This window comes from Xiphias gladius, chromosome 15 (genome assembly GCF_016859285.1).
Source record: "Xiphias gladius isolate SHS-SW01 ecotype Sanya breed wild chromosome 15, ASM1685928v1, whole genome shotgun sequence".
NCBI lineage: Eukaryota > Metazoa > Chordata > Actinopteri > Istiophoriformes > Xiphiidae > Xiphias > Xiphias gladius.
The window spans coordinates 13602035-13623906 of NC_053414.1; the positions used below are offsets into that span (position 1 = coordinate 13602035).

The following is a 21872-nucleotide window of genomic DNA, read 5'->3' on the forward strand; positions in this document are numbered from 1 at the left end:
CAGACATAACAGTCAGCCAGTTGTGGTTAAACCAATCCAAACTGCTGCCTCTGCATCAGTGAGGTCTGGTTGAAAAAGGGGGCTAGTGCTGGGACAGCAGTAAATCTGCCAGCCAGCCTTGGCTAATGTCAGCCTGATGGAGGCTCCAAACCAGTGGGGTGGGATGTTCCGCTACAACCCTCTGCCCTATGGTCTACCGTCATAATTAATATGTTGTTGTATCAAAGTTGAAGCATTTGCCTCCAAAATGTCCTGCGCTCAGCCCCCTTATTAAAGACCTGACCTCCAAGCAGCTGAAGGTTGCGCTGCAAACTTGGCACACCCCCGAGTGAAAACATCTGCTTTCCTCACAGGCAGGACCGCCACGGACCCCACGTCTCAGCTGGTTCCCACAGCCCAGCGAGAGAGCCCTTCCCCTGTCCTCGCTTGCTGACCCCAACATTTATAACCCCACCCCCACCGCCACAGAGACCTCCTCAAGCCTTGGGCCCAAGCCTGGACCTCTCCATCACCTCACCCCCTCCCCTGTCCACATGTAGTACCGTGCCAGTGTGGTCACTTTACTGCTGAGAGGACTGCTCCTTTCTTGTTATCCCCACATCACAGCCTGTCGAGAGGAAGGGAACGATGGAGGGATGAGAGGGATGGAAGGCATGGAGGGAGAGGGGGAGGAGGCATCTGCGCTGCTCCCACAAAGTGGCGACCGTTGGAACGCTGACAGAAGCATCTGTCATCCCCTGCCTTCACACACTCACCTGCTGTCTGAGGGCCTGACTCTTCTTGTCTTCCTCCTTTGCTCCCTCCCACTTTCTCTCCTCCCTCCTGCCTCTCTGAGTTGTCTTGGTGATTGTGTGAAGCTCTTGGACGCCTCCTTTAGAAATCCCATGCACTGTACTTTCTCCAACCTTCACCTGTAATGAATCAGAGCTGTCAGTGCCGGACCACAGAAGCAAACATGCAGATTTCTATTAATTAAATGACTTGTGCTGGTAAATTTATTTGAAAGTTGTTTTGCACAGGCCTTAATTTATTTTTAACATCAAATTATTGCAAAAGGTTTAAATATATGTGTCTTTTTCGCTCGATGTTCTTTATTTGAACTCTAAACATCATCTGCAGAGGAACATTTATTCTCTACTTTGCCAAGTCCTTCCCAAATTTAGTCACATTTATTAACAAATATTGCTATGGTGTTAATGAATGCACTGACCTGTCTTGTGACTACTTTATCATTCTCCAGTGGCACCCCCGTCCATTCCCCTAACATGCTGAAGGGTTGCCAGCAGTAAGGGGAAAGATGCCAATCCATGTGTATGACACACGCATAAAAAAACACACACAAGCTCAAGGACACCATCGTTCATTCAAGTCCAGGGAAGGTGCCCTTCAGATGATGACACACAGGAGTGTGTAAAAACCCCAAATCAATGATTCTGCACAAAGTCTGGAGAACTCAGAAAATCCTTCAAAATTTTCATTATTAGTCATATTTAGACTGAGAAATGGCAGAGGAGGTTTCTTAGGATTAGGTTTTTTTTTTCTTCCTTTTGTTAGAAGCATATCTGTACATATCTGTATATTGTCACTCTAATTAATACTATAAATTGCACATTAAAAAACTGCAAGTGTCACTGCCAAGGGTTTTAACACTGGCGGGTTTTTTTTTTTTTCAGACAACAAAAATTCACATTTGCGCATATGTGTGTCTGTGTGTGTGCATGCGTGCATTTGCTCACATTCACATACACACACACACACACACACACACAGACACACACAGAGCCTGAATCTGCAAAATGGTTGTTTTCTAGAATCTGTATTTGCTTTTATAACTTGGCCAGAACAGAATTTGCATTATGTGATTTTTTAAAGTGATATTTCACGCTTTATTTTTGTAATACAAATCTGAGACTTGAATTACTATTTCAAATATACATATGATGGAGTTCCACTCTACTTGATGCTACTCTTTTTAACCAACTGTCTGCTGTAAGTCACCTTCAAATTTCACCTGAGAGTCTGTGGCTCTGCCCTCTTTTTCAGTCTGTTGATTTGGTACTCAGACCTGTTACTTAAGTAAAAGTAAAAATACCAAAGATTGAAAATACTCCATTAGAAGTAAAATGTGAAAATGTTACTCAAATAAAAGTCTGTAATCAGCTCAATGTACTTATGGTATTAAGTAAAATATTCATGATGCTGAAAAATTGTCCAAATTATGACCCCCTAAATGTTATGATTTTACATATTAAATTGAAAATTAAATAATATTAAATTAAAATTGATTAGTTTTACAGATGCATTAATGTAGGGCTGCATCTAACAGTTTATTTTCACTATCAATTAATCTGCAGACTTACTATCATGTACGACACGGAAATGCCTCAAATCCCCAGGCTTGTGGAGCTGAAACCAGCAAATATTTGGCATTTTAGTGTAAAAAAAAAATACTGATTAATTTTATGTCAATTAACAAATCTATGCAGCTCTAAATGCAAGTGTCAGTAGAATGTTGTAGTTGGTCAAGGTGGAGATAGAGTGACTATTTTATATGTTCCTCGCTAGTTTAATCTATAACAATGCATTTTTTTTTATAAACCCTTCATGCTTCATGTGCAAAATCTTAATCTGTAAAATAATTTATAACAAAAGCTGTCGAATAAATGTGGTGGAGTCAAAAGTGCTGCATTTTGAACTTCATGAAAAATGAAGTTGAAGTAAGTACAGTACGTGTTGTAGAACTTGCAGAGCAAATTACGGCCTCCAGTGAAATCTGACTGTTCCTTTTCTGGGTTGTCTCATTGCCATTCTGGCCAGGGGGCAGCATTATAGTAGGGAGGTGATTTTGAATGGCGCTGGTCATATATAAAGTAGCACTCTCTCAGCATGTGAGCGAGAAGAGAGGCGGTTTAACAAATGAGTGAGGTAGGATAGCAGGACTCTGTGGCCCTCGGAGACCGAGTGGGCTGGGAACTTCTGCCAACATATCGTCTGCCAGGGTGAAGGATACACACTCACACGCTGTCATCTCTCTATAGCTCCATCCCTGGCCTCCGTTATAACCGTGTGTCTGAGCAGGAACCCCACTAAGCTGGCCGGGGTCCAACACTGAGGTCTCTCACCTCGCAGGCTGGGCAGGGGGCTTGGTAGCTCCTGTGAGCTATTCCTGGGCATGTACCTGGGTTCCACTTACCTCTTCTCCTTTTGTCTCATCCACCCTCCTTTGGCCCATCCCGGCCTCTACTTCTCCCTTATCCCCCTCTCTGGGACCCTGTGGCTGATGAGCCTGTCCTTCAGCTATCAGCATCTTCTTTTGTCTTTAATGCACTCACACATAGCCTTGGATTTGTGCACACTTGCTTGCGTTTCTGTGTGGCCACAAAGGTTGAAGTCACCTTCATATACTTTCACCATCTGCAGTGTTTTATCAGCATAAAGCACTTCAGAGCCTGGTCGCTGACTTATTTACAGATTTTTTTCTCTTCAACTCTTGATTATCCCTTAAGTTTTTTCAAACTAAATAAGAAACCTTTGAGAAACAAACAATAATTAAAAGGAACTTTTGGATGGACAGAAATTTAATCATTAGCTATTATAACAATGATAAATATGATAATTGATAAATCATTTAAGTAATCTTTCAAGCAATAATGTCAATTATCGTCTGCCTCCAGCTTCTAAAATGTTAGGATTTGCAGCTTTTTCTGTGTTTATGTCGTTTTAAATTGATTATCTCTTGGTTTTGGATTGTTGGTTGTCACATGCACTATAATCAAGTCACAAGTAAATTACCTCACAAACAAGATACTGTTTTCTCTCTTTCTTTTTGTTTTGTTTTGTTTTGTTTTAAGAAGCCTCTACACTACGAAATCCATATCAAAGCCTTTTAAAATGAAATGAAAACCAGCTAAAACATATTTGAAGCAATCTATCACCTGTGCTTACACTTCACCTGTTAGTCCTGATCTTGCCACTAGAGGTCACTGACTGCCAACCAAATGGAGTCAGCATTTCAAAAGTCAGTATTTTCCAAAAGATTCACATGTTTAATGAGTGATGAAGAAACCTGTTATAAAAATTGTGAGAATCAAAAAAAATCTATCCACAGAGGTCAAGTTCATAACAATATGGGACTCAATGAGACTTTATACTTCATTTCAACTGAAGAGCCTTCACCAAACGTTTTGGTGTATATCCCTCCTAGATGTAATCGTGATGACACTGGACATTAAAAATTAGCATTTTTTTCAAATGTTAAGACACTGTTATTTTTTATTTCATGAACTTCAAAAATTAAACAGGAATTTTGGCGTATACAAAAGTTTGGTCAGTAAGTTACAAAGAAATTACTTAGTAAACCCACCTTTGGCAGATATCAAAGCTTTCAAACACTTTTTTGCAGCCAGCTAAGAGTCTTTCTGTCCTCGATTTGGGAGTTTTCACAGATCACTTGGGGTTCTGGGATGTTTTTAGGCTGTCCCTGCACACACTGCATGTTTAAGATCAACCCTCAGATTTTGATGTTGGGGCCAGGGGACCGTGAGGGCCGATCCAAAAGCTTCAGCTTGTGTTTCTTGAAGTGGTTCATGGTGGATTTTCAGGTCTGCTTTGGCTCATTGTCCTGTTGTAGAAGGCAGACTCTTTTCAGTTTCACTTTCTTGACCGACTCCAGGTCGATTGCATCCAGAATTTGCTGATATTCAGTGGAACCAATTCTTCTCTCTATCTGTTCAATGGTTGCTGTGTCACTGGCTGCCAGACAGCCCCAAAACAAAATATTTCCATCCCCATGCTTCACAGTTGGCACATGTGGTCTTTTCATCAAATGCCGCTCCTGTGTGAAGGAGAAGGTGTGTATTTTTTTCTGAAAGTTTTCTTGGTCTTCCAGAGCTTGTCTTGACTTCCACAGTTCCCGTTAACTGCCACTTAACTTAGGACTTTTGGAAGTTTCAAGCTGGAATGTTTTTAATCGCCTACCCTGCTTTGTAGGCATCAATTAGCTTCGTTTTCAGATCTTCAGTCCGCTGCTTAGAGGAGCCCGTGGTTGTTGAGTGTCCCCACGAGTTTTGAAGAGTCAGAGAATTAATCAGCTCTGGGTGTGTCATCAGCTGACAATTTTATAATGACAGCTGCTGACCTGCCTTAGTCCCAAGTCCTAGTGGGTCAATTAAGGCCTAACGACTTAATGAAGTTCCGAGTGTTTTACTAGTAGTGGGATGCCCAAACTTTTATACATGCCACATCACTGTTTAATTTTTCCCAATTTTTGAAGTTCAACAGTGTATTAACATTTGAAGAAAGGGTCATTTTTCAATGTCCATTTGCTGCAGGGGCCGTATACTTCTTGTGTCCAAGGGTGCCCTAACTTTTGTATGCAACAGTATGAAAATGAACAAACACGACAAGTTTATGTGACAGAGATATGAGCCACGTTTTCTTTATTTGTCTTGCACTCATTGATAACCAGAAAAATAGATCAAAACCTTCATTATTCCTGAAAAAAAGAGGATAAGCCTCTATGTTATAATTAAGGATAATGCACCCTGCATCAAAGTGGCAGGCTCAACATCAGGACCAGGTAGAAGAAAGGAGCAGCTGCAGATTTCCCACTCGTATCCTATTTTGAGGTACTGAGAACATGTGAACTATATATTGGACCAAAAATTACATAGACTACTAAACGTACATTTTGTGATTCGTGTATTTGTTGTAGGTCTGCCCCTAACAAGATTCCATGGCAACGACGTTGAGCGTGGCTATGTTTATTTGTTAAAGTGTGGGCTTAAGTGCGCATGCCTGGAAGTTGACGCCCACTTTTTTCCTAAACAAAATGCCTACATAGATAATCTATGTTGAGGTAGGATGCTCAGCGTGTTTACTTTCATAAATATTTTCCCCTATAAAATCCCATAATCAGTCCCCCTATGGCTTTACAAGCACGTACGATTTAACTGTTTATAAGCTTTTGGTTCTTCTTTAAAACACAACAACAACAATAGTAATAAAATTAGTTAAAACTAACCCCCCCATCTTGCCATGTAATGGTGCAGTCTGCCGACGTCCTGCGCGGGAGCGGAAAACGTGCACCCGTACATCCTGGTAAAAAAAAAAAAAAAAAAAAAAAGAACCTGTGCTACATCAACCGTTTACTGAACTACCAACGATATTCAGGTAATATTCGCACTAAAAGTGACCGGAAGGGAACTGTTGTGGCTTCTGTAGCTTTAAACGGCTACAAGCTAGGTAGCATGTCTGTTTGTTGATGAGGCTGTGCTTACGTCTTGTTCACGCTGGTTAACTCGGATTTTAGGGTCTGTTGAGCGTCAGTGAGATCAGCTTGAGCACAGGCAGTGGATGTGTGCAACGCTGGACCAGTTTTGTCGTACCAAACATGACTGTCACGTTTGAATGAACTGTGGACTCTGAAGGATGTAGGTGGTGGTGGTGGTGGTAGTGGTAGTGGTAGTTAGGGGGAGGGGCACTAAGTGAATCTGTACACGTTTCCCGAGCCGGAGTAGATGCACCACAGTGCGGTGTATGTACATCAACAAGCTAATTTACTCTTCTTTGTTTTCCAGCTCGCGAATACCTTCAGCATGGCTCGAGACTGGAAACCTGGTGATCTGATCTTCGCCAAGATGAAGGGCTATCCTCACTGGCCTGCAAGAGTAAGTCTGGAGCTTATTCACAGGCAAAGCAAGGCAAATTTAGTCATGGCGCATTTGATTAGAGCTCCAACGATTAGTCGAAAATAGTCCTATTAATCGGCAACTATGATCGATTGCTCAAGGGGTACAACTAATGATTATTTTCATGAATGGTTATTCTGCCGATTATTTTCTCGATTAATCGTTTAGCTCATAAAGTGTCAGAATAATGAAAAATGTCTTTTAATTTCTTTTTTTGTCCAACCAACCATCCAAACCTCATAGATATTCGTTTAATATCATATCAAAATATTTGCATACAAATTACTTAACTTATCGATTAATAATTCCAATTATTTTTCCAGCCAACTTATCAATGAAGCTCTAAATCGTTTTAGTCTTTTTTTTTTTTTTTTTTTAGGCACAAATGCCAAATCTTTGCTGGTTACAGCGTCTCAGATGTGTGGATATGATGAAGTAAACTGCATTTACTTTACATTTCAAAGCAGGTGCAAAAATCCACCCACAAAATAACAGCAAATAACCCACATCCACCTCACAGACACAAACAAGCAGCAAATAATCAAACACCTGCGAAAACAGAAACCGCTTAAGTTTGCTTTTTAATGTGGAGACAGTACGATGATGAGTAAATAACTAATTTACTAATAATAATAACTAATAATAATTTTCATTATCAATTAATTACCTATTTAAATAGCTTGTTTGTCCGACAATCTGTCCAGAACGTAAAGATATTTGATTACAGTCGTACAAGACAAAAAAGAGCAGCAGGTCACCACATTAGAGAAGCTGGAGCCAGCGAATGTTTCTGCTAGAAAAATAACTTAAGTAATCAATCTGGTCAATCAAAATAGTCGCCGATTAACTTTCTGTCAGTCGACTTATTGATTAATCAACTAATTGTTCCTTCTCGAATGATGACTTTAAGTTGTTTACGGCCAAAAGAGAATACCTGCTTCTTTCTCGTCTCTCTTACAGATCGATGAAGTGCCGGACGGTGCTGTGAAGCCGTCCAACATCAAGTTTCCCATCTTCTTCTTTGGCACCCATGAAACGTTAGTAACAGACAAACCAACAGACCATCGTTGTAATCTCTTTTTGTATCAGTGGGTTTACATTGTACCTACTTAGGGGTGGTACTATCTAATCTTTGCTTAGTCTGAGTGGCCAGAAAAAATAGAAGGTATTGCAGGAAGTGCATGGTCAGGTAAAACTGACATAGAAAACTGTGTTGCTATTTAGAAAAAATGGTGGAAAAAGGTGAATTATGTATTTAATGTGTATTGTCCACACGATGCCATAGAATTTCCATGTGAGTAGGTACAGCAAAATCTCAAAACTGAAGAATTGTGTGGCAACAATGTCTTATACTTGATGCATGTGAACACTTCAGTGTATATTAGATAAATCCTCATGGGAATAATTGAGCACCGAGCAGATCTACAGAGGTTGAGGAAGTCATTTGTTTTATTATTTCAAGTGTAACTGTTGATATTAGAGTTTTCTGACTGTATGCACTCTCATACAGTGAGTGACCAATATAAACATAATTTAAATGGGTAAATGGCTGCATTTATATCGCTCTTTGTCTGCTCAGCTATCATTGTGGTCTATTGTAGGTGTTTCTTGAAATACATGAATGTTTGATGAGCGTCTGAATAGAGTTACCTGTCTGCCTTTGTCTGTGTGCTGCTGCTCCATCTCACTGTAAGCACACGCTACATTCTTAGTGGCTCGGAAAATATTAAATGGACAAACATCCTTCAAGTGATCTTCTTTCCAACAGAGCATTTCTTGGCCCAAAAGATATCTTTCCATACCTGCCTAACAAAGAGAAGTATGCCAAGCCTAACAAGAGGAAAGGCTTCAACGAAGGGTTGTGGGAGATTGAGAACAACCCAAAAGTTGAGCTCACTGCACCCAAGGTATGTCTTTAATTCCACTAAAAACATTTTTCGGTATTTATCCCCCAGAAGTTGGACTTAGGCTTGGATTGGCTGCTCCTCCCTGACTGCTTTGAGTTGGTTTGTGGATTTTGTGTTTGTTTTTATCCCCACTTCCTGATCCAGGGTTTTCCGTGGATATCTAAAACTAACCAAAGTGTTTTTTATGTTTTGACCAGTTTTTTCAGCTGCTTGAGAGAAGTTAGGGTAAACAGAAAAAATGCTTCATGAGAGACAAAGTTCTGCTAAATGGGGAGAATAGAACTCAACATTTATTTTTGCAATGCTAATATATTGTTAATGTAGAGTCCGGCTTTTCTGCAGCTGCATTAATGTTAAAAGTCTTTATAGCAAATTAAATTCATTTACGCTTTTACTGTGAGGCAGCTGTTGAAGGTTTTGTTACAGTTACTAAGAGTAGCTTAGCTCAGTTTTGTTAGGGTTTAATGAAGTTTAAACTAGTTCTCTATGTACATCTGGGCCTTTTTGGTACAGGTGGGCAGGTCACTTTCAAACAAACCAACTTCAGTTGAGTTGTGGTGGGCGGCTGCAGTTTGGCTGAACCTCAGACCTCTAACACACATAGCTAAATTAGATTTCTTGGCCATGATAGTTTTTCCAGTTTTTGTAATCTTACACCACCATATATTGTGCCATTTAGACAATTTTAATCCATTTGTAATAAAATGGAACTTTGCAGCAATTTTCCTAGATTGCCACTATAAACTGGGGTTTTCAAATTATTTGTAAAATTGTTAATTCAGCAAAGAAAAAGTGTGTGAAGTGCATCTGCTGGTGGCTGACGCTGAAGAACGGTTCACCCTGAAACATGCATGCACATTAAACATTTTCTGCACTCTCACACTCCACATTGCGCAGACTTCTCATTTACACTGTGTATCAGGTTCTAGCACTTTTACACTACACTTTCAAAGAAGGAACGGACTGAGCACAGTGTTGCCAGATTGGGTGGTAATTTTTCTTTAATTAGATGGGGGAAAAAGTTGTTTTGGACAGTTTTTGATAATTTGGACGTAAGGGTGGTGTCTCCTCACAAAGGTGGGACTACAATATATTCCAATTAATCGACCCCTCCTCTCCTCTGATAAGGATGATTGAGACTGTCATCAGTAATTGGAAAATGTCATTTCAGTTTATCACAACTGTTTTTTTTTTTCAATTATTAACACTTCTTAAGGCTTAGCATCTGTTCTTGTAAGTTTACCGTCATCCAAAAGACTTAGTATACTCTTTTATTAATGTAACCCTGGCTTGGAGTTTGGCGTCTCCTAGGACCAGATGCTTGCTCTGACTCTGTTTTGGTCAGGGAAATGTGGCAACACTGGTTAATCGTGTCTGTGCACATGTGTTTACTAGGGAAAACAAACCATCTAATCCATGTCTAGCATGGTCCTCTGACATTAGTGCTTGTGCACAGCGGATTAAGGGCCCTCTGCTTATTGTGTTTTTTTTTTTAAATTGTCTCATTTAATCAATTTTTCTCCTTTTTTTTCTTTTCTTTTCTTTTTTTTAAAATTAATTAATTAATTTATTTATCGAAGCCGGTTCCTCCAGAGTCTTTCACTGAAAAGGATTCAGACAGCAGTCCAGAAGGAGAGGAGGATGTAGAGGACAAGGGGATAAAATCCAAAGTAAGTTTTTGCTCTTCAAATCTGTAAAAGTAAATATGTACACAGTCGCTTCACTGCATTGACATGCTACTGGTTTGTACCTGTGTTGTCAGCTTCGTTCTTCTTTTGCTGTCTTTCTGATCTTTCTCTAATGTGTGTCATGTGTATCTGCTTCATACTGAATTACATATCAAAGCAGGCAATATCTTACAAATCGATAGTGTAAAATTGTATTCATAGATTAAAAGGCCTGTATGCTAAGAGTAGTGTGTGCAACAGAAGGATACTTGCTAACTTTTCTCCCTTTCAAGACTCGCTTACCCCACCACACTGCATCCTATGCTGTGTTTCGGGTGCATTCAGGTTCCAGGAAGTGAGGCTGAGCAGGAGAATGAGAATGAGGAGGAGGAGGAGGAGGAGGAGGAGGAGGAGGAGGAGGAGGAGGAGGAGGAAGGGTCTCTGATCTCTGAGCAGGGTCCTCAGAACCAGGATGTACGTACTTTGCATGCTGGGATACCATAAAGCGGTGCAGGTTGTCTCATCCCCTCCCCGTGGGGAAGCATGTGACACTTGGTGGTTTTTTCAATTGGTGGTTTGTTTCTTTTTGGCTCAAAACTCTTGCTGGCAGCCACAAAGCTGTGCCAGTGCTTGATGTTTTGTTGAAAGTGCCTGGCCTGGGTTTGCTGTTTCAATGCCACTGAGGTGGTAAATGATTTACGGACAGAATGAATCACGTGAGAAAGCAGTCCCTGTGTCTGCAATAAAGTAATTAACATTAAATTATTTCAGGTAAGCTTGTGCTAGCCCACTGAAAATGGTGCTAGTGTCAGGGGGACACTAACTTTGTGTGTGACTGTAACATAAATAACTGGAAAGTGGGTTTTTTATCATCTCTCTCTGTTTTACCGCCCTGACAACTTGTGTTAGTGCTTTCCATTTCCCGCTTTTCCCTGTCCATGTACCGCCTAATTCTACTGTTTGCAATTAGTTTATGTAACTTTATTTTTGCATGGCTTTCTATGTGCTCTGGAGAAAGGTAAGTTGAAACTCAGTTAATGTCGTCATGTATTTTGCGCAGGGTGAGAGGGGCTCAGTCAATTGAATTTTTTTACGTTTCAGCATTTTCCCACTGCTGAGTATTTTAACAAGCAATGAGCTGTGTCCCAATTCCATACTAATACAAACTATTTCAAATAAAGTATACCCAAAAAAGGTATGTATGCAGTATGTCAGTATGCACTAAAAACACGTAGTATTTAAGTGTACTGTTGATGTACACCTCTGTCCCATAATACAGTTGACAAGGGAGGTGGAGGAGATTTGCAGAGGATGCTGAAACAGCTCCAGAAAGATCTTGTAAAAAAAAAAAAAAAACAATTAAATCTTTAGAACGACATTTTTCATTGTCTGTATAAAGTTCAATGGGCAGTGACATTCTAAAGTATGTAGTTTGAAACCACGACACATCTACAGTTAATGAAACACTGGAAAATTTAGTATTGCATTGAGTGTAATACCACTGTTATACACTAGATGCCAAGCTACCAATCCAGAAACAAAAGTAGTGTGTGTTTGTTTTTTGTTTTTTTGTCAGGTGAGTCTATCAAGGGACTGATCAAATAATCCAAGAAGCCCTGAATACCTGTTAACATTTCGTGTTGACATTTACATCCAGCTTTCCTTTTGTTCTCCTCGTAGTGTTGCAGCTCTTGTTGATATCTTTCAGAGGCGTTGTAGACATAACAAAATTAACAAAGGTGTCACATTTTAGGGCGCTGCTCAGAAAGAATCCACAGATGTTCTTAAACCCAAGAGAGGAAGAAAAAAAAAGGTTGGTAGCATTTATAAATGGTTTTACAAGCGAAGCTATTATGTATAAAACTGTTTTTAGTTTGTAGGAAAGATTTGATAAGATGGTGTGTTTTCAATTTTTCCCCCAGAGTGACACTGACCAGGAGACTGAAAAAGACAATGCTCCTGCTAGTCCTGTGAGCCCTTCGGGTAAGCTCTTTTCCCCTTGATAGCGAACCCATAATGCTGTTTATGAATTTGTGCCATAAAGAGGATGAATAATCCTAGAAAGCTCAAGGTCATTCCTAACTGGTGTTATACTGTCTGTGCAGCTTGTGTGAGAGAGTAACAGTGAGACAGGTATAGATACACAGCAGCAGGAAATATGAGAGAATAACATTAATCACGTTGACAAACATGTTGCATTGTACAGTTATTGGACATTAGCACTGTGTCAGATTTTATTTCAACTGTTAGCAGAATTCATAGCATTCAGCTCGACTTGTGTGTGAACTGAATTTTTGGTGTGTGTGTGTGTGTGTGTGCGTGTGTGTGTGTGTGTGTGTGTGTGTGTGTGTGTGTGTGTGTGTGTGTGTGTGTGTGTGTGAGATCAGGTGGAGAGGGTCCCAAACGAAGAGGCAGGAAGCCCAAAAGCGAGAAGTTGCTTCTGCTCCAGCAGCAGGACCAGCAAGGCTCAGGAAGTGAAATGTAACCACATGAATATAAACACACGATGCAAAAATTTGTACTTAAGTCTGTGCTCGATCTTTGCCTGGGTAACTTGCCCAGGATGATTTGTTTCTGGGAGGAAGAAGAAATATAAATCTATATCACTTTTGATTTCAAGCTTGTCAGATTTACAATGCAAAATAGACAGCTGACCCTCAAGAATTCTAAGATGCACAGACCGAGTCGAAGAGATGTAAAGAAGACCAAAGCAAAAACATGTTGCATTCATAAACAATATTAGTTGATGTGGCTGTGGGCTATACCGATAGAGCAGCTACATTTAAACTGTTTTTCATTTTTTCTGTTTAAGCCTCTAACAGATATTTTCCCAACGTTTAGGGACACTGCCGAGTCAGACAGAAAGAGAAAGAGGGCACCAGAGGACAAGTCCAAGGGTGGAGAGGAGGAGAAGAGAAAGAAGAAGGAGGACATCAAAGGAAAGGATGTAGAATTAAAGGAGCCTGAGGCCAAGAAGAAGAAGCAGTCCAAGGATGACAGCTCCTCTGGCTCTGACGATGAAGAGGCATGTGTCCAGTCCACCCAAATATCTTCACAGTTAGAATTAATCAGCAGTGAAACACTTACATTTTCTCTAATAAGGTTGTAATGTTAAGAAAGTCAGTGTGATGCTTTAATTTATATGATTTTGATTTTCGTTTCATCTCAGAAAAATAAAGGCAGAAAGAAACAGCAAAGCTCAGAAATCGACAAAGATGTGCGGCGCCGGAAAGCAGACGAATTAAGAGAGTAAGTGCACAAATACAGTGCTCATTACACGTTACCAGAGACCAAAGTGATGTCTTCATGTTGCTTATTTTAGCGGCTGAAAATGCAAAAGTATTTAATTTACATTTCTATGAAGAGAAAAGCTAACATTTGAGTAACCAGAAAATGTTTGGTATTTAAATTTGAGAAAAGACTTAAATATTGAATGGAATAACACAATAAATTTTCAACTACTTGTGTTTTTACTATTTATGACACGGAGAGAAACAAATTCATTAGGGGAGGAATGGATAGATTTCTGACATGGTGTGGTTATTGCTGTCTTGCAGGCTGAACAAAGATGATGGGAAGAAAAATGAAGAGAGGGCAGGAGTTAAGAAAAAAGGTAAGCACTGTGTTTAAGTAATTAAAAAGAAATTGCCCAGGGTGGCGAACTGAAGAGAAGTACCAGAATTTCATGGCTCACATGTTTACAAGGCACGAAGCAACCAAATAATTCTCTGTTCAGTATGAAGCCATTAATATTAAAGATAGAAGAGTCAAGAAGGAAGATGTTATATATTTACACAGGCTTGTTATAACAGTGACTTTATAATAAGCCTGTGTAGCACAGCCAAACATAGCTTAACTAGAAAATGTGCTCAGTAGAGCCGGACCTGAGAGGAAAAAATTCAAATATATAGTAAATGATCCAGATCTGCCCCATAATTTAATGGCTGCTTCCCTGACCCGCACCCCATCCCTCTACCAAGTTCAAACTGGCTCAGTAGTTGTTGCGTAATCGTGCTGACAAACAAACAAACAGGCCAACAGACAGACAGACACAGGTGATCACATAACCTCCCGGTGAAGGTAATGATTCCATAATCATCAGACCTACGGTATTAAACCTTAAATTGTAGTCATGTCATTGAAGACCATTAATTAATATAAGCCCTTATTATGGTTCATTATTCTCCTAATTAATCCTTCACAGGGTTTTTTTTTTTTTTTAATTGTTTAATTTAGTCCCTCAGTTTACTATGTAAACACTGCAACAAATTTCAGTTGTTATAATTCTGTTTTGGGAGTCTCAAATTCAGGACCTCCTAGTGAACCAACATTTCCAACAGGTGGAAACATGTTTCTCTGGCCAAAAAAAAAAATCTACTCAAGTGTAAAGGGGTTTTTGCTACCCCAAAGAGTGTTTTGTTAAATTCATATCATTGAAGTTCTGTTAAAAATAGTAATGTAAGCTAAAACATTTCCTTCACAGCGTTGTCTTTTCTTTTTTCCCAGAAATGTCAACTGACTTGAAACTCCAGAGACTGCACAGCGAGATCAAGGTTTCACTGAAAATTGACAACCCTGTAAGTTGTGTTAATCACCGTCATAACGTAAATACATCATATTACCTACATTTACCGCTCACAACTTTTTAAAATTGATGTTTGGCCGTTTTCCCCGTCACGCACTGAATAGACAGACAAAAGGCTCAGACGTTGTTTCATCTCAGTTGTCCATAAAATGCTGTGAAACTGGATTCCTGTTCTTTAAAATTGTTATTCAACTTTGGAAGTTTGGTTTCCTCCTCCCATTCTTCCCTTGTGTTGTGGGTGTTTACAGGCAAAAGACTGTGATAACATCCTAACCGAATGACCCTGTGACTCCCATCCTCTGTAAACTAAATTGCTGCACTTGGTAAATCACAGATCCTTTCCCTGTGTGAGACTGATATTTCTACCAGCTGGGGCGCAGGTCCGCGCATGACCTGAACAGTAGAAAGACAATAACCTCGTGACACAGTCGGAGCTGGTCAATGTCATGAATTTACTGAGGCTGGGCAATGGAGGGACGTCAGCAATGTGAGAGTGTTGGCGACACCAAAAGGACTCACAGGAAACACGCAGACGGCGATGTTTGCGCCTGAGAAAGACAGCAAGCCGGACATTTTTTAGAAATGTCAGTTTTGATCCGGTCAAAAATAGCTGGTCAATGGAAAAAAGTTATGACGTTAAGTGACAAAAACAAACTATTACTTATTAGTCACGTTTTAACATTTTACATTGTGGATGGCCTATCACGTCTAGTCTTGGAATTCATTCATTTCCTAAATAAACACGTTTTTGGTAAACAAGCATTGTTAACATTGCTGCCGACCGGGTGTAATTTCTTTATGTGCACAGTAGGCCGTTTTTTTTTTTTTTTTTTTTAAACGGTACTTCCAGTAGGATAACATAGCATTTTTATGCCCCCGTGCCGGCGACAGCTGTGGCCGGAGGCATTACGTTTTCAGGTTGTCCCGTCCCTCTGTCCCATTGCCTTGAACGCGATATCTCAGGAACACCTCGAGGGAATTTCTTCAACTTTGGCACCAACGTTCACTTGGACTCAGGGTTGAACTGATTAGAATTTGGTTGTCAAAGATCAAAGGTCAAGATCACTGTGATCTCACAAAACACATTTTTGGCCGTAACTCAGGAATTCATACGCTAATAATGACAATACACTTAATACGCAAGATTTTCCAGGACATTTGACTTTTTCTCTCATTTTTTTTGTGTTTTTCATGACTGGAAAATCGGTCAACTGTTCTCCAGGATGCGAGGGAACCCTGTATCTCTTTATGTTTCTCTATATTTATTTTACTCTTGTTGTTTTCTAATGGCTATACCTTTTTTTTTCTCCAATCCACGGCATCTCTTTACTTACCCTGTTGCCCCTCCTGTCCACCTCTCTAGGATGTGAAGAAGTGCTTGGAGGCATTAGATGAGATAGGCGCCCTTCAGGTCACAACCCAGCACCTGCAGAAACACAGTGAACTCATTGCCACACTCAAAAAGGTACAGTTAAAGATACATAGAAAGACAATTGTTTCAAACTGAACAGTCATACTACATACGGGGTGTGTTTCGAAGTGTATTGAGTGGTGATGCGTGTTTTCATACATGTTTTAGATTCGCAGATTCAAGGCCAGTCAGGACATCATGGATAAGGCCACCATGTTGTATAACAAGTTTAAGAGTATGTTTCTGGTTGGAGAAGGCGACTGTGTGCTCAGCCAAGTGCTCAACAAGTCTTTAGCCGAACAACGGCAGCATGAAGAAGCCAAGAAAGGAGCGCTGAAGAGAGTTGACCAAGCCAAGGAAAACAACTCAGGTACTATTCATTAGCGCTTTACAATATTTAGGTTAAAATGATTTAATGTGCTGCAAATACCAATGTTTTATTTTTATTTATAACTCATTTAGGCTAATAAGGCTACTACGTTATTAGCCTCATAGGTCTAGTTGTTTTTAGACATTTTAATGCAGAAAAGTTAAATATTATACCTTTTTAAGAACCAGACAGATCATTTGATGCCAACTTTTGATACTCAAGAATCTGATACTGAACCCTAACAACAAATTTCAGTTAGTCTCAAAAAGTATTACATTTTGATCCTTAGCCCTATTAATCACTACGCAATATCTCCCAGCTGTGTAATATTACCCTGGACTGGGCACTGCTGTGAGTATTTACATAGAGTATATCTATATATGGGTCCCACAAATTTTTTTTTTTTTTAATTTTTTTTGTCACTATGTTTGAATTCACTGTCTGTTGTAATAACACATTTATAACATTATGAAATGTTGCTGATTGTCATTATTCGTGATAATGATGAGGACAATTGCATACAAGTTCCAAATGTTCTTGATGATAACAGGAAGTGTAAAAGTAAGAAATCATACCTAAGGTCTATTTTGAAGCTGGTAGTGTTACAGCCCATGGCAGCTAAATTTAACAGTGAGAGATGGCTAGGTCAGGTGATAAAGTTGCGTCATAAGGCATGTCCGCTGGTTATTGGTAAATCAGTTATGATCAGCTGAGTCAACTATGAAAACCAACCAGAGAAGGGAGACACTTATGTGCTTTTAGTCTGTTTCTTCTCTTCTTTCCAGGAGGACGTCATCTGTGTTTGACTTTCTTTATAGAAACAATGTTAGTAATCAGAGCTCTGCAGCCACATCCTCGCTGTAGTGATTCACTTAACAGTTCTACATAATGTACTTCACCAAGATCCCAGCCTCTGTGAAAGGTCTCTTTCTAGAGCAGGGCATGCCAAATGGAAGAAAATCGTATTTATTTCGGTCAGGTCTGAAGCTCGGCACATGCCATCACATGCTCCTGTGAGTTCTTGTCTCTGCGGTGGTTTAGGTTGTGTAGCTACGTTTTGACTGACTGAGTCTTTGTGTCTCTTTGTGCAAAAGACAAGATAACGAATGGTGATATCAGCCCTGAAGACAAGAAGCAGGAGACAGAGAGAGAGAAGCTGCTGGAAGACGTCTCAGCAGGAGAAAATCAAAGGTAGTAGATGGTATCTGACCTGGAAATATAATGTCGGGACACTGTCGGTCGCGTGTTTCACATTAACACATATGCTTTGTCATTCTTAAAATTAGCACCTAACCAACAATCGGTTAGTTGGGTCTCTCATAGAGAGCTATAGCTATAGCTATAGCCCAGAAACTATAGCTCCCATGAAAATTTATCAACACAACAATGCAGTTACATACGTTATTGTGACTTGTTTTCATCCATATCCATAAATTTCAACAACAATTTTTTATTTTCTTTTTTTAGCTGTAATCTGTGCTGTCTAAAAACCAATACAGCGTCCAGTCCTGTATGTTCTCCTGTGGTCTGAGCTAGTCGCGACCCTTTGACTCGCTCATGGGCTCTTTTGTTGAGCATTGACTTTAAACCTGCAATGGTCCAGGGAATAATAGAAATATTGATAAAACAACAATATTATATTGGGTTTTCTTTTTCTTTTTTTTTCTTTTTAAAATTACATTTCTTATGCAGACACATGGAGTGGACCACACGGCATATTATTGAGAGAGGTTCTGTTCCATGGCTGAATTCTTTTGCTGTTTGAGTTATTAAAAAAGTCTATGTGATTTTGAATGAGGTTTTCATACTTGTGGAACAGAAATTCCAGTTTTACTTCCCTACACTGTGGCAATCGGACCCAAATCCATTTGTTCCAGCTGAAAACATAAATCATTAAATACTTGTCACAAATGCATAGTTCCTTTTTTAAAAAAAGGCTCTGTGATTTCCTGAAACAGCTGGATAATGTAGTGTTTTTAGCAAACGCTACACATACTGAAGTAAATAGTGCATTTATTGGGGACTATTTTCAACTGCGGATTAACACAGATTTGGTGCTCTAGTGAGTACTTATGTACTATTGTATAAAATATCACCAGCCTTTTCCTTAATTGTCTTCAATCAAATCTGTTAACTTTTAAACCTATTTATTTTCTTTCACTATAGTGCCCCAAAAGCTCAGGAAGAGTCCACATGAGTGTCCTGCGTTGCCTCGTGAAAAGAGAGGACATTTGCTGCTGTACTCCTTTGTCCAAACTGGGCTCACCAACTGGGATCTCATGTCCAGTTCCTTTTGATGACTGAAAATGATCACTGGTTTCCAGTTTACTGACAGTTTTTGTCACGTTTGCTGCTCAAAGGCTTCAGTACATCAAACCCCTCCAGCCCCGAGATAATGACTTGCTGCAAAGTTTATTTTTGTAATTTGTGTAATCTCTACCTTTTAGACACCTCTTCTCACATGCCTTGTCACATCTGTTGAATTAGATTAACAGTGTAAAGGGTAAGAACTCGTAGATCTGCAGCACCGCGAACTTAGATCTTAATGAGCATGCTCACAGTTAGCGGGTTAGCACCATTTGGTCCTATTTTTCGATTGGAGTAGATGGTTTTGGTTGTACTCTATAATTTCTCATGCTTTTTCAAACTTTGCTTTTGACATTTACAGAATCAACAGTTTGATGTTCACTTGACTTACAGATGATGCGAAGTACAGAGGCTTGGCTGTAGTTAGAAACACCATTACCATGTCTGCTAATATTGGCTGCATTAGCAATTCATAGATGCATAGTCATTTAAGATGCGCACACACACACAATTTACACAGTTTGCCAAAATTTCTTTAGCCAAGAAGATGCTTTTTTCCCAACCATGTTCAAGTGTCTATTTTAAAGTTGTTTTTCTTGTTAACATAGATGTAAATAAGAGTATTTTTTTGGCTGTCAGACGACCTGTTTTCCCTTCCAATAATAAACTAGTACATATACAGTACATACACCTTTTGTCTTTAATCGTATGTTTACATTGATAGAAATCACGTGTAAGTGTCAAACATTGCTGTCGTCACTGTATAGAGCACCTCACAAAGGTCGATCCACTTCGTGTCAGCTGTCGTCTTTATTTGATTCTCAATCAATGACGTTTGACTCTGTAGTTACCAGCCTGTTTAACTGTAGTTGTTATTGATGGGCATGCTACTATTACTATACTGTAGTTCTACTTGTTGCATCCATAAAAATAAATTTGATGAATCGGGGATGTGGTTTATTTCTGTAGGCCCCAGGGTAGACAAAAAGGACAACTCAAAATTTTGACCTGTTGGCTCCTGCGATTGACTGACTGGGCAACAATTTTGCGATTTCTGCAAACAGGCAGACCTACATCACTGTCGCCTTAAGATCCCTGCAAACCTATTTTCTGCCTTAATGAGTGATGTGGTTATTTCACATGAGAGATTTCTGTATTTTTGTCTGTGCAGCTCTCACTGGGACTCAGTTGGAAGAAGGCAATGTCATAATATAATAGTGCACCAGTTAGGATCTAGCAATATTTGAATCAAAATCTGATAACGGGTGCTTTTGTTGCCAGGCTACTGTCAATCCAATCTTTTCAATTCACACCCACACAGTCCTGTTGAAGCAGACTGGCTGAGAATTTGATTGTTTGTTTGTGGGGGGTTTTTTTCTGAACTTTAACTTTGATTTTCCTGCATTTAATAATTAATATTTAGTCTTATAGATGAAATACTTAAAGAATAATTTTAACACCAGGCTGAAAAGCAGTGCAGTGCCCTCTGGTTAAAAGTGTCAAGTCTGTTGCACCTATAACCACAACCAATAATAATGTCACAGCAGTACACCTGTACTTCACTGCCGCAGGATGAGAAGTTAAACCCCTGGAGGTCAGCAGGGTGTTAAGTTACTCTTTTAGATCTGAAACAGCTTTTAAGGGCTTTGTGACAAAATGTGAGAGAGAGATTCACAGCCTCGTAATGATTATTTGAGTAAGACGTAATTACTGGTCTGTTATTCCAAGTAAAACAACGTAAGTTAGCTTTTACATAAAAAAAAAAAAAAAAAAAAAATTAACAGCTCACAGTGAAACAGTTGGTGCTGTGTTGTCTTGATACGGCTCATAAATACTCCAACCAGAAAATGCACTCAGTAGAGCGCTGGTCTCCGCCAAGGCCTTGTCAAACAACATAAACCAGACTTCAGGGGAAAAAATTGATAGTCAACAAACCGTATCTGCCCTAAAATTTAATGGGTTCTGCCCTGGCCCATGCCCCAGCCCTCCACCGAGTTCGGTGCAAGTCAGTTCAGTAGTTTACTTGTAATCCTGCTGTCAAGTAAATAAGCCATGAGACAGACACAGGTGAAAACAAACTCCTCGGTGGATCCAATAACAATCAATGGGTTAGTTTTTCTATCAAGGTTGGAAGTGGTTAAATAATTTCAGCTACACAGTGAGGTGAAATGACTAAATCTTCCAGTATATGATCCACCTTATACCTGCACTGCATGATCAGATATTGGCAGTGGGCCCGATGCTTTATTCCCGCCGTCTGTAGAATCGTATGTGACTGGGAACTTCATAACTTTCTGCTTCTACGCCAGTCCTTTGAACTGACTAGAGTATCGCCTCAATGGATAAAAATTCAAATGATGTGAGACAACACTGGAAAGTAAAGTAAGCAAAGACCTGAAAAACCTGAGGAGGTGCGGTGCCTGCTTAGGAAACTCAAGTGTACCTCCACTAATTCATTGACCTGGAGGGATTTTGTCGTTTAATATCAAGGATAGTGTGCTTTAATATCAATGGTTCATTTTGCTCTCTTTGACACTGGGTTACTCCTGAAGGTCTGCGTAAAAGTGACAGCTACCTCCTGAAAATGTTTATGGTCTCCAGTAAAAAAAAAAAAGCTGTTACCAAGTGCTGGCTATGTGCCCCTGATGTAAAAGATGACTTACTCGTCTACAGAAAGCACAAACGTCAGAAATACTGAATGAAATGGGATTGTTACTCATTGGAGGCACTCACCGATTATATTTCTTCTTTGTTTTGTTTTTTCTCTTTCCCGTCTTCAACATTAGGCAACAGTGCTCAAACCTGAGCACTATAGTGTATCTGTGTCTGATGTTTCTCATGTGTCCGTCCTACACTTCTGTTTGTTAAATTTAAAGTGCTGAAAATTAAAAACTAAAACATTCACAGTTCAGTAAAACTGGGTCTTTCAGTTAATG

At 39.6% G+C, this 21872-nt stretch overlaps 1 protein-coding gene across 3 annotated transcripts; it reads left to right on the plus strand.

Annotated features, from left to right (window-relative positions):
* The first annotated feature begins 6069 nt into the window (after positions 1-6069).
* psip1a (PC4 and SFRS1 interacting protein 1a) lies at positions 6070-19620 on the plus strand. 3 transcript variants are annotated; one of them, XM_040147370.1, is made up of 18 exons: positions 6110-6171; positions 6311-6431; positions 6579-6668; positions 7650-7726; positions 8458-8596; positions 10177-10266; positions 10609-10737; positions 12017-12076; positions 12186-12246; positions 12651-12744; positions 13105-13288; positions 13433-13512; positions 13821-13876; positions 14770-14840; positions 16212-16313; positions 16428-16629; positions 17724-17820; positions 18796-19620. In XM_040147370.1, the coding sequence occupies exons 3-18, from the start codon at positions 6597-6599 to the stop codon at positions 18824-18826; spliced, it is 1545 nt and encodes a 514-aa protein (XP_040003304.1). In that variant the 5' UTR covers positions 6110-6171; positions 6311-6431; positions 6579-6596; the 3' UTR covers positions 18827-19620. The 3 variants fall into 3 exon arrangements, with proteins under 3 accessions (XP_040003303.1, XP_040003304.1, XP_040003305.1); XM_040147369.1 differs by lacking the exon at positions 6311-6431 and having other exon boundaries at positions 6070-6171; XM_040147371.1 differs by lacking the exon at positions 6110-6171 and having other exon boundaries at positions 6178-6431.
* The last annotated feature ends 2252 nt before the right edge of the window (positions 19621-21872 follow it).